Source organism: Cyprinodon variegatus, unplaced genomic scaffold, assembly GCF_000732505.1.
Source record: "Cyprinodon variegatus isolate N-32 unplaced genomic scaffold, C_variegatus-1.0 Scaffold249, whole genome shotgun sequence".
In the NCBI taxonomy this organism is placed as follows: domain Eukaryota; kingdom Metazoa; phylum Chordata; class Actinopteri; order Cyprinodontiformes; family Cyprinodontidae; genus Cyprinodon; species Cyprinodon variegatus.
In genome coordinates this window covers 906,918-920,454 of record NW_015150702.1, presented here as the reverse complement: position 1 = coordinate 920,454, position 13,537 = coordinate 906,918, and the positions used below count along the sequence as shown (strand labels likewise).

The 13,537-nt window shown below is 38.6% G+C and overlaps 1 protein-coding gene across 1 annotated transcript in view; it reads left to right on the top strand.

Moving 5' to 3' along the window:
• Positions 1-172: 172 nt before the first annotated feature.
• LOC107089362 (multidrug and toxin extrusion protein 1-like) overlaps positions 173-13,537 on the top strand; it is a 24,366-nt gene continuing 11,001 nt past the window's right edge. Inside the window, exons 1-9 of the mRNA XM_015382106.1 lie at positions 173-2,366; positions 2,675-2,776; positions 7,469-7,537; positions 7,614-7,762; positions 8,488-8,530; positions 10,184-10,228; positions 10,608-10,705; positions 11,328-11,425; positions 12,961-13,074. Coding sequence (XP_015237592.1) covers positions 2,154-2,366; positions 2,675-2,776; positions 7,469-7,537; positions 7,614-7,762; positions 8,488-8,530; positions 10,184-10,228; positions 10,608-10,705; positions 11,328-11,425; positions 12,961-13,074 — 931 coding nt within the window. The 5' untranslated portion in view covers positions 173-2,153. The remainder of the gene's footprint in view (positions 2,367-2,674; positions 2,777-7,468; positions 7,538-7,613; positions 7,763-8,487; positions 8,531-10,183; positions 10,229-10,607; positions 10,706-11,327; positions 11,426-12,960; positions 13,075-13,537) is intronic.

Sequence of the window (13,537 nt, the reverse complement as noted above, 5' to 3'; positions counted from 1 at the left end):
TTATTTGTCCATCAAAGGTCAAAGATCACCTGCAATTTCAACACATACAGGCATGAATGCTCTCTCTATTATGTTGCGCAACTGGCCTGCTTGTAAACTGTGCAGGTACTGATATGCAAATACCCATCCCCCCCCCTTAGTAAATGCATATCGGTTACTGCATTCATGCCTAATCCTGAAATTTAATCTAACAATAAACATTAGCAACTAACCCTAACCTAGAGTTAATTAACACCATACGTCTAAACTGACTCTCTAACATTAAACATAGGTAACAGCCTTTTGTTCCAACATGACCTGTTGTTCCTCAGAGGGTTTGTAAGTACACCAAGACCGGTCCTAAATACTTAACATACTGTAAACATTCACCTCATTTCTCTATCCCTTTGTTAAAAGTAAGGACTGATTTCAAGTCCTGTATAGCACTTTCTATGCCCTAACCCTGACAATAACCCAAAACCTATCATGAACCAGTGCATATCTAACTCTAACTCTAATGAACAATTTAGTCTGAAACCAGACTTTTAGCAAAATAAGAAGTGAGAACCAGCAAGATATCCTCACTTTGGTATAGGCGGTCCACAATTTGATGGTGAAATTGAAAAAACAAATGGTCCTCACTCTGATGCCAAGAGAGGAGCTCAAACACACACAGGTTGAAAAATCACACTATCTTTGAGGGGACTTTTCACTGACTTCTATTCATATTGCATTCATTTCTATGGTCTAACCCAGACCCTCACCATAACCCTAACCTTTACCTCTACATACCAAACCGTAAACTTAACTTCACTCCAAAAAGAGAACCTCTCCTCATGACGACCGGTCATTGGTCCTCACAAGTCCCCAAAATGTAGCATATTTCCGAGAAATTTTCCCTACCAGGTCAAAAATACATGGCCACCCATAAACACTCACGTAAACTCAAACATTTTAATCTTGCTATATGTAGTGAGGACCGTGTATTGAATCCTAATGACTTCAGCTGATTTTCAACCCTTTTTAACCCCTCCTATGCTATAACCCTGATAATTACACCAAACATTAGGATTACCTGCTTAAACCTAAAACTAACCTAAAATCAATTCACACCTCAGTCCTTCACCTAATTGTTAGCAAAATAGGAGGTTAGGAGCAGCAAAATGTCCCTCCTTTGATACAAACAGCTCTCAATTTAATGGCCAAATTGTAAAAAATGTCCTTGCCCTGATGCCAAGACAGGAGCGGAATATACACACATATACACACTCCTATAGACTTTTGTTTGTGCAATTTGTTATCTGTGTTCTGCTACATGTTTCCAAACTCGCAACTGCCTAAATCAGCTTTCCGTGATTGAATCAACTTGTTTACCTATTCCCTGAGCGTCTTGTAAAGTTACCTTTAAATGTTTCTATGAAGCTGCAGAGCTGAGGCAGCAAACACTGATAAGAGAAGGTTTGTGCGTGCGTATGTGTTCATTTCTTTGAGTTGAAATTACAGAGGAGGGAGGACATAGACATCCTGGTGATGGCCAAAGTACGCTCAGAGTATGATAAGACCAGTGCCTAATGCGTGTGTAAAAAAAAAAAAAAAATAAGTGTAACTACCCACATAAACATGGTTTAGTTGTCGGCTGTTAGAGCTCCTTGCAAACGAGCAATAAACTGGCATTCCTCATCAGATTATTACAGAGAGCTTGAAGACCAGTCACACAAAGACCCACACACCAAAGCTGTTGCTCTGGCTCTGTGTATCCATATCAAACCTTCACCCACTGTTCGTTGTCCCCCAGCAATAACCTACCTTCGATGGCCCCGATTTGACCTCTCTGTCAGTGGTGTAAACCCAGAGTGCTGGCACAGAGTTCATATGGCTCTTTTTGTCAGTAATTTTTGTTTGCCTGTCAGGAAAATAGACAAATATGTAATCAACCGTAATGACTTTGGTTAACCCAGAAACTTTTAAACCTGTTGCTTTTGACTCACTCATTTTTTTATATTACTCCTTCAACAAGAACCATTTAGTCAATAACTTGGAAAAAAGTGCCTGCGCTATGTTTCTCAGCACACATAGACCAACACTCCTGCCCCCTCCTTTCCATTGCCCTCTATCCCTCCCTCTGTTGCTCTGTAACTTTTCTTCCCTCTCCTGTCTTCTTTCCCTTTGCTTGAATGGAGAGGCCGGGCTCTCTGGAACCTGCACCCCCTTTGCCTGGTGCAGAGCCCGTTGCTCTGGTTCATGATGCCAAGATGGAGGTACCTCCTGTGGATAAGGGGGCAGAATTTGCCAGCTCCAAACTGTTTTGGTGTGCATGTGTAAAGCGCTGGCTGCCACTGGCTTACAGAGAAGAACTTTACCATGTCTTACGGCTCACAGGACCCCTGGTGAGTAGTGCAAAGCTGAAGAGTTGGTTATGGGGTAAATCTTAAATTTGCAAAATGTTTTTCTTTAAGTTATTTTTCATTCTCTTTTTTGCTTTGTTGCAGATTTACTCTTTAATGTGCTGCCCATAGCCCAGTTTAATAGCACAATCATTTCTGAAATATTCTGCCTCTGCAGTAATAATAAAAAAAAGGCCCAAGCTTGAAACAATGTAGTTGCTAATTTTTAGCTCTGCTTTTTTACCTCTTTCTCTTATTGCTCAGATGAGTTTAATTGAAATAAATAATTTAGTATAACCATGTTTCTACAGCTACTGTCCCGGATTCTGAACTTTCTCCTGCAGTTTGTTATCACCATATTCTGTGGTCACATTGGAAATGCAGAACTGGCTGGATATGCCGTCGCCTCAGCGGTAAGAAATTGTTCTTTTGATGAATAACAATGCCATAAAGTTTGTGTGAACACGAGTCTGCTTTAGGAGATTAGAAACTATGAAAGGGGTTTGAATCATTAGGATATGTTTAATTTCCCAAACACAGGGTGCATTTCTGGTAATAGATATAATCTGCTCATTTTTACATATCACTAAATGCATCTTTGAAAATGGGGAATTCAAGCAACAGTGTTTGTCTTCTTTGCTTTGTCTTCGACCTGTTCATTAAAACTTAAAAAGATTTTTAAGTTTTAATGTATGACATAAAGGGACTACACGTGCAAGCATTGATGTGTTCCTGACCCGTGGGGGTTATTGTGTAAATGCAACCCCTTTCTAGCTCCTCCTACTACTACTATAAGAATCAAGTCTTTATAGTTTGGATGTTATTTTCTTTTTGTGTTTTTACCAAAACACTAAAGTTTAATAAATAGTCAGCCTCATATTCTTTTTGGGTTTGGTGATAGAAAACATCGAGATTGCCCAACAACCCAAAAAGCATGTGACACAAGAAGACATAATGTAAAGAAGCAAACCATCCATCCATCCATCCATTTTCCTACACGCTTGTCCCGAGTGGGGTCACGAGGGGTGCTGGTAAAGAAGCAAACCTACAGATGCAAAGTTACTTGGATGAATACTACCTACTTGAGCATTGAAGCAAAGTCAGACCATAGACACATTTGTCCTAAGGGTTCCCTATCAGAACATAAAGCATCCTGCAACAAAGCTGAAATGCTTCACTAATGGTGTACAGTGTGAGCAGGTAGATCGCATCAGAGGGTTGGACTGCTCAGTGTGAGAACATACATCATGGGCTGTGAACTCACACTGTACGACGAAACCCTGCGGTTTCGTCGTACAGTGTGAGCTGTAGCTGTGTGCAACAATTGAAAAAATCGCACAGTGTACGCCTGGTTTAATAGTCTGCAGAGATTCTCAATCCAGTGGATCATAAATGCTCAAGAAAGAATTCTGATCTGCCACAGCCCGTTTTCATAATTCGATGCACTGAAAGGGTCAGCTGCTAACACTTTGGTGACGGATACCACTATGCAGCTCCGGGGGGCTATTGGGGTTAAGGCTGATGTGGACACAAAAAAAAAAAAAAAAAAAAAGACCACACCACTGGCAAAGAGGTGAGAGGTTGTGAAGAAGTTCTGCCTGCCTGTAAACGGTTGGAGCTGGCAGAATTGTTTTAAATCAGCCTAAAGGTTTATTTCTCAAATGATCTAAGAAGGCTGATACTTCAAAGATAATAAAAAAAAAACTGACTTAGTGGAAATCCTTCTTCATTTCTTTTATTATATGAGACATTGCTAACAATACATGCATTTTCTTCTTTATGAAGGATAAAATGTAATATTTAATCAAATCTGTTTCCTTTTCTGGCTTTCTTTGACAAGTATCATCATTTTGTAAACCTGTACTGAACTGCATAAGAACTGAAAAAGACAGTAGATTTGTTTGGTCAGTTTATCTCAATATGTTTACTCTCTGTTCATTTGATTGTAATAAAATGAGGAGGAGGATAGGGGATTTAAGTATTTATTGCAGCACTTTGCAACACTAATTATTTACACTACCAGTAATTACATTTTAGCTTTAGTGACTGAAAAGAAACTGAAGCCTCTCTTTTAAAAAAAAAAACACCTTTCAGGGCTTCTGCAGATTATGTGTTTACGGTTTAATGTCTGTTGTTTATGTGCCCATGCTTCCAGGTAAAGACCCAAATACTGATATGTTTCCTCGTGTCTGAGTGTTTGTGTGTCAAATCGATAAAATATGATGTATCGGTGGCTAAACATGCCTTACATGAAACATTAAAATGCCTTAAAGCATTGTTGTTAAACTCTAATCCAGGAGAATCTGCAACCTTTTGCTCTGTGAATTACCTTATATTTGGTTCAGGCGGGTTAAAGCAAAGATTCATCAGAAAGTTGCAGGATATGGGCAAGCAAGAGCTGGACTTTGAAACAACTGCCTTAAAAGGTCTGCATCCTTGACACATGCCTGGAAATAACAACAATGGAAGTGAAAAATTAAAATAGTTAAAAGCAAACAAGATGCGTCCTGGTTTATCAGTAAATATACAGCATGTTCCTCTCTAAACTGCCAAAGGTTTTAGACAAATCAGTAGTCATTAACTTTGTTTTTGTGCCCTTTTGTGCTACACATGTAAGACACTAACAAAGTGTGATTTATATCTAAACACATCTTTTAGTATAACAACAAGATGCCTCATTAGACAGTGGTAACACTAAGGCTATGTTCACACTGCAGGCCTTGATGCTCAATTCCGATTTTTTTGTGAAATTCGTTTTTTTTTTTTTGCGTTGCTGTTCATATTTCCAAATATATGCGACTTGTATGTGATCTGCAGTCATACAACGCAAGTGTCCCGCATGCGCAGTAGAGGATGCAATGACGTCACAGGCTAGCACGCTCTATGTTTACGGAAATGAACATGGATGGTAGTGGCGGCGAGGATCTAGCGGTCTTTTCCAACCATAAAAACACAATCTTTTCAATATGGTTAAACATAAATACTGCTTTCCGCATCATCATCTGCCATTGTTGTTGTTTTTCTTGCCGCAGATTAGTGACTTATGTCGGGTATTAATGACGTCCAGATCGGATGAATCCGACCTGGCATTTCATACACAGGTCACATTTGAAAAGATCAGATTCGTATCAGATTCAGGACCACATAGCCAAGTGGCCTGGGTCGGATTCGAAAAAATCGGATCTTTGTTGTTCAGACAGCCATGAAAAGATCACATCCAGGTTGCATATGGGCAAAATAATCAGATTTGGGTCACTTCAGGCTGGCTGCAGTGTGAACGTAGCCTAAGGCTACGTTCACATACTGTATGAATACATACGAATCTGATCTTTTCAAATGCGGCCTGTGTGTGAACAGCCAGGTCGGATTCAACCGACCTGAACGTCATTAATACTATTCACTAATCTACGTCTTGCTACGCAGAAGCTCAATTTCTAGAGGTAGTCACCTGAAATGCTTTTCCAACAGTCTTGAAGGATTTCCCAAAAATGCTTAGCACTTGTTGGCCCTTTTGCCTTCACTCTGAGGCCCTACTCACCCCAAACCATCTCGTTTGGGTTCAGGTCTGGTGATTGTGGAGGCCAGGTCATCTGGCACAGCACTCTATCACTCTCCTTGGTCAATAGCCCTTACACAGCCTGGAGGTGTGTTTGGGGTCATTGTCCTGTTGAAAAATAAATGATGGTCCAACTAAACGCAAACCAGATGGAATTGCATGCTGCTGCAAGATGCTGGTTTATTATGCCTTCAATTTTGAATACATCCCCAACAGTGCCACCAGCAAATCACCCCCACTTCATAACACCTCCTCCTCCATGCTTCATGATGGGAACCAGGCATGTAGAGTCCATGGTTGACACGATGGTTGGAACCAAAGATCTCAAATTTGGACTCATCAGATTTCCACTGGTCTAAAGTCCATTCATTGTGTTCTTAAGCCCAAGCAAGTCTCTTCTGCTTGTTGCCTGTCCTTAGCAGTTGTTTCCTAGCAGCAATTTTACCATGAAGGCCTGATTCACACAGTCTCCTCTTAACAGTTGCTCTAGAGCTGTATCTGCTGCTAGAACTCTGTGTGGCCTTGACCTGGTCTCTAATCTGAGCTGCTGTTAACCTGCTATTTCTGAGGCTGGTGACTTGGATGAACTTACCTCCGCAGCAGAGATGACTCTTGGTCTTCCTTTCCTGAGGCGGTCCTCGTGGGAGAGTATATCTTTGTAGTGCTTAATGGTTTTTGAGACTGCATTTGGGTACACTTTTTTTTTTCAAGTTTTGCCAATTTTTTAGACTGACTGACCGTAATTTCGTAAAGTAATGATGGCCACTCATTTTTCTTTACTTAGGAGCATTTTTCTTGCCATAATACAAATTTTAACAGTCTATTCAGTAGGATTATCAGCTGTGTATCCACCTGATCTCTGCACAACACAACGTACGGTCCCAACCCCATTTATAAGGCAAGAAATCCTACTTATTAAACCTGACAGGGGCCAGCTGTGAAGTGAAAACCATTTCAGGTGTTTACCTCTTGAAGCTCATCAGGAGAATGCCAAGAGTGTGCAAAGCAGTAATCAAAGCAAAAGGTGGCTACTTCAAATAACATGGAATATAGGACATATTTTCAGTTGAGTCACTCTTTTTTTGTTTAAGTATATAATTCCACATGTGTTAATTCTTGGTTTTGATGCTTTCAGTGTGAATCTTATAGCCATGAAAATAAAGAAATCTCTTTGAATGAGAAGGTGTGTCCAAACTTTTGGTCTGTACTGTAGCTAACTTTTTGTAGCATATAATTTAAGCTGAAAAAATTCAGTAGTGCCAGAGTGATTACTTATTTGTTTAGTTATTTCAGAAAGATCTAATCAGCTCTTGTCCTGTGTCTTAACCTGTAGAGGATGACAGGATAGAAAAACTGAAGTTTATTTTTGGAGCAATTTGGCCACATTGAGTATTTGATATTAAACAGAAACAGATTTTATAAACTTGATAACAAATCTACTTCTTTTAGAATAATAACAGCAAAATCAAATAATTGCAGACAAGTGGGATTTTATGTGAAACACTTCATAATTTAATTCTAAGTCACTTCTTTTTTCTCTTATGATCAGACTATCAGTGTGACCACAACTGCTACAGGCTATGGCCTTACGACGGCTTGCGACACCCTCATCTCTCAGGTGAGCAAAGCTCTCTATCTGCAGTGACTGTGTGTCTGAAAAAAATCTCAAGATGTCCCTTATTTGCTTTTTGCAGACTTACGGCAGCGGGAACATGAAACGTGTGGGAGCTATCCTTCAGAAAAGTATCCTAATTCTGCTTTTGTTTTGTTTGCTTTGTTGGGCTCTCCTTGTCAACTCCCACAACCTACTGCTCCTTCTCCACCAAGAGCAAGAAGTGGCCAGGTAAATCCTACAGTTCTAATGCAGTCTTAAAATAAGAAGAGTATATATATATGAAACAGTATTGAAAATATACAATAATAATGTAATAGAAAATGCTATAAGACTTACTGTGAAATTTGAGATCATGCTTTATTCTTTAGCTTTCTATGTTCCTTTACATGTGTATTAAAAATAAAAAGACCCCAAGAACAGATTTCCATCTTCTTAAGACAATGGCTGTTTTTCCACACTTGTAATATCAACAAATACAAAAAAGCATAGATTAGAAGTAGACTTAGACTCAACTTTATTTATCCCTTGGGATTACTTTTTCAGGGAAATTCTGGTTCCAGTAGCTTATATGGAGTATAAATAGCAGAGTAAAGCAAGATGTCATTAGAGATAAAAATACGACAATATAAAAAGAGTGTATATAATACAAAAAAGCATTAAAAAGTTGTAATGTCCTGGAATATGTTTCCTTTAGATATAAAAATATCTGCACAGTAGAGAGCTAAGGGAAGACTACACAGTAGTTGACTTGGATTATTGCACTTGCACTGCAGAAATGTACTGACCATATAAATAACAAAGACATTTAAAGACTACACAGTATTTGACTTGACAGTAGTTGGCTGAGATTAGAAAACATGGTTGACACTAAAGGATCAGGGAATGGAAATTTTACATGTATTTTACATGCTTATGAAATCTTGTGAAAATATTAGTTTCCTTTTCAATTTCAGAATTGCTCATCTGTATATCATGATTTTTCTTCCTGCTGTTCCAGTGAGTACAAAAAAACTAAACTCATCCACTCCAATTTTACTAGAAGGGGCAACTTTGGAAGACCTTGTATTTGCAATGGATAGCAATGTCAGAATATGTTAGCTATTACCACATTTATTAAACTCTGAACTTTGATGTGTTTTCATAAATATAACCAGAGGAGAATTTTTTGAAGAAAAAAAACATATCTTATAAATGTGCATTTTTAAGATGCCGTCTTAGTACTTTCTGAATGGACCCACATTTTGCTGTAATCAATAGCGCAGTACCATTAGGGGATGTCTATCAGCTTTGCACATCAATCAAATCATCCGTCCATCCATCTTGTCCCAATTATTCCGTCATGGTTGCAGTGGGGCAAGTATCTCGAGTATTCTATGGGCGAAAGGTGGGGTACACCCTGGACAGTCTGTCGCAGGTCAACACAGGGACGCACAACCACACACACACAGACACAAACACATACATGAGGGGGAGGAGGTATGAATTTAGCAATTTAGAGTGATCTCATATGTTGACTTACCGAGGAAGCACCAGAGACAATTTCCCAAAAAAGACAGAGGATTCTAGAGTGACTCACATTCTTTTTTTACTTTTGAAAACCAAACAAAGCCTTTAGCCTTGGCATCCCTTGGTTCATCAGTTTCATCTGGGCAACAGAGGCAAGGTGAGATGGCGTTCTGTAGCTCAGGCAGGAGCAGTGGGAAATCAGTGTGAGGGTACCGTCAAAAAGAACACCAGAACTAGGATGAGGCGGCCAGGCGTGCCCCCCTCTGGAGCGAAGGAATTACAGCGGAACGTTGAGGAGGACATTGGACAAGCTTGCTGGACAGGTGGATTGGTTGAGTCTGCTTGGGCTTGCTGGTGCAATGGAGAGCAGAGGAAGGCAGAAGTAGCCTCTTGCGCAAACAGAGCACCGTAGGTGGATCAGAGGATGCTGCTCCCTGGGAGGAGGACAGCAGTAGATCAGAGAAGCCTGCTGGGTACAGAGAGGGCCAGAGTAGTGGCGGCTGGTTGGTAGGTAGAAGTGAAACTCATTCTAAATTAAAATGGCTTTTTAAAAAGCCACCCACAAACCTATTCATAGCATTCTCTACTCCATCTTTGTCAACATTGTTTTCTCTGTCCTCCATTTTCATAAAAAAAATTTTTTATCTCCTTTTTTATGATTGGATGTATCTTACATATGTGTATACAGAAATACGCATACGTTCACGTACCCGAATGTCAACTATGCAGCGAGGGGTGTCCTAGTTACAAGGGAAGATAACAAAGTTCTAACTGTTACGGCTTCAATTCGAAGGTGTTGTAGTAGTGAGTTGGGGCTAGTGGTTTTAATGAGGGAAAACATTGGGATTAGGCCTAATGTGCATTAGCTTTGAACCTAAGAACAGCAATTCAACACCCCATTAAAGCAGTTTAAAAAAAAGCTTTATTCTTGGATTGTTGCAAATTTATTAAAAATATAAAAGGAAAAATTCTTATGATAAACTATTGTTTTAATAAACATTATTATAATTAGTAGCTCAACCCTGATGAAATAACCTAGAGAAGATGGATTGATGGATATTACAATAATATTTTTTTTTTACATTATATACCCTGTAGAAGATTTGTTGTACAAACATTGACCTTTTGTTCTTTGTGTTACAGGCAATGTTTTTGCATCAACTGCAGGTTTCTTATCTACAAAACCAGGTGGGTTTATGTAAGGCATATTGGCTGTTCCTTCACATTGTGTCTCAACTTTACAGTGTCTGTGGAAACCTTCTGAGAAAAAAAAACTACCTTTAACCTACCTTTAGTAATGTCATCTCTATTCTCCAAATCAGTTTTTGTCATGTTTTTCTATTTTTTCCTTATTGTTTTGGTTTGCTTTGTTTTGTGATGATAACTAGTTACCACATTTTTACGCAGATTATACGATCTATGTCCATGTTATTATACACAGTAGTCAAGTCCACCCTAACCTGGTTTATCCAATTGTTATGATGTCCTAGGCTAAACCATGCATTATTGCTGAAATATAAGAAAGCAGGTTTTCTAAGTATAAATTCAATGTGTATTTATGTTTCAGGGGATCATTCTACCTCAGATGTACACAGCTGCAGTGGCTAACATTTTCAACTTGGGGATCAATTTTCTCCTTATTAATGTGCTCAAGCTGGGTGTAATGTAAGTCTGCCAGGCATTTCCGGTCTTAAAATTTTTTAGGAGCTGTATTGGTTGTTATGTTATCAGGTATAAAAATGCAGAAAATATAAAATTCATAATAATTCATGTCATCAAAAATCACAGGCTTATGAGTCAGAAAGAAGAAAAACGCAAATTAGACCCCACTTTTCAGCATTTTGTTTCGTAATTTTTCTTTGAAGAGTAATTTGTTGTTTTTTTTTTGTTTAGACTGAGTCAGCAGTTCACGAAGGTTTATTATTTTTTAACTTTATTTGGAGAGAAGAGGTCAGAATCGGGCAAAGTAAGAAAAGAACGAAATGTTACAGCTCATTCCAGATTCCAGCTGGACAAATATATGATTCAGCAGCAACTTAACCAATCAGGCCTTCCTGTTCAGTCCATGTCTGTCCCCTCCTCTTCTGCTCCATATCAAGCAGGGACACCTGCTAACTCTCTGGGCCTATAGAAAGATTTTTACTGGTCCATTATTGGCAAAAACACGGTGTATGTTTCCCTCTGTACGGTTATGTAGAGATATACTTGTAAAATTACAGTTTTTAATTGTGTCTTGTAAATCATATCAAGGAAAAAAAACTGTTCTATTGTGTGTTTATGCTTGCAGAGGATCAGCAGTTGCTAACAGCCTTTCTCAGATGATTATTTGCCTTCTCTTGTTTGGCTACATCTGGTGGAAGAAGCTCCATCAACAGACATGGGGAGGTGAGATCAACATCTTTATTTAAATACATATGTCACAGAATTTCTTTTTTAACTGCAGCAAAATGATTTAAAAAGTAAAAAATATGGATTTGTAACACACCGAAGGATACACTGTGGTTATGTCTGTTAACCCTGATAACTGCAACTTAAAAATAGTAAAAAACAACTTTTATAACAGAAATATTCTATATTAAACCATGTCTATTTACTCTAAAGCAAATTAATTTGGTAGTAAATAGAGCTTCCTTTCCAAAAATGACAGCATCGTCGCCCAATGGTAGATAAATGGGGATGGAAAAAAAAAAGCTTTTGATGTCTCACCTGGAGAAAATTCAGTAGTGTCAGTGGAAAAGAATATAGATAATGAGATCATACAGGTACACAAAAAAAGCTATAAAAATAAAAAAGTTAGTTAAAATGGTATGGAGGTAATGGGCCTGCAGCTCTGCTGGGTTATTAAAGCTGAAGTCTGTAAGTTTTTAAAAATCACTTTTTTGTCATATTGGCTAAAACTGTCCCTATGCCCAGACAGCAGTACATGTGATATGTAACCTTTGAAAAAAACTGCTTCAATTGGTACCGCCTACTGCCTGTATTTCAATCTGGAAAGAATAATTCGGGACGAGTCAAAACAACCAATCACAGCCAGAGGAGCGTCTGATGGAGTGTCAATCACAGCTCACACACGCTGAATCCCCCCCCCCCCTTCTGGTCGCATGCGGTAGCCGCGCAGATGCTGTGAGAGGGGTGGAGCTTGGAGGTGGGCATGAGTGAAGCAGAGAGGGTGGGGGAGTGACGTAAAACCTGTTTTTCTTCAAATTTTCAGTCGAAGTCTGCTCTCTCCTCAATGTTACAGACTGCAGCTTTAATATAGGACTTCCGCTTGTCTTCAATGACAGCTTCAGCTTGACTTTCTTTAGACAATACCCTATAGATTATTTTTAATATTCAGATCAGGCCCAATTGTTGTCAATACAGCACAGCAATACCTATATCATTTAAGCAGTATAAGTCAGCATCTCCATGAAGCTTGTCAGTGGAGGGATGAATGAAATACTTTCCCGGTAGATGCTGCTTCAGCTGTGAACTCCAGAAAACACTGGACTAATGAAAGCATTACCATCCCAACCAAATCCCAATTATCAAACCTTGATACTACACCCCAAGAAACTTCTGATCTGCTTCTTTGTAGTTTCTTTCCACACTTTGATACCTTAGAAAAAAAATATATTGTTAACATCATATCTGTGTGCTCCAGTTGAGAACTTGAGTGTTTTTTCCTCCAAGTTATAATAACTCACTTTGTAAGAATTTTACTGTCTGTTGGTCAATTTTGAAGTTCAGTTTTTCACATTATTCTGTGAAGTGTAATTATAACTGTATGTTTCTTAAAATCTTATTTAATACATTTTTTACTGAAGTTTAATTTTGGTGGTTCCTGATAGACTAAAACGTGTTTCAGATGCTCATTTGGGTTAGTTGAATCATGCACATAAGCACCTTAGTGCGAAGATTCTGACTAAAACCCTTTGCAGGCTGGTCCACTGAATGCCTGCAGGGCTGGGGCGCCTACATGAAGCTGGCTATTCCAAGTGCTTTTATGATCTGCTTTGAGTGGTGGGTCTGGGAGGTCGGAGGTTTTCTTGCAGGTATGTATTGCTGTTTTTTTCCTATTTTATAATTGTATGATGTATTGTATGATTTTATAATTTTAAGATGTATGATGTAACATTACTGTTACATCATACATGTGATAGAATATTTGTTAAATTTTTTGGCAAACTTGGTGTAGAAAACTTTTAGTTTGAGAAACTTTTTTTCTGATATGTTTTCAGACATGTCAAAGAGAATTTATAAATGTACACAAACTTGAACACATTAATTGTGTTTAAAAATTTTCTTCCACATATTCCACACAGTCTAAAAATATTCTTCCACACATTAAGAATATTATTTTAGGGGAAGCTAAATCTTATTCTGTTTGGGAGCTGCTTCTTATAGGAAGTTATTATGCTGTGGACATATGATCGATCCATCGATCCATCGATCCATCGATCCATCCATCCATCCATCCATCCATCCATCCATCCATCCATCCATCCATCCATCCAT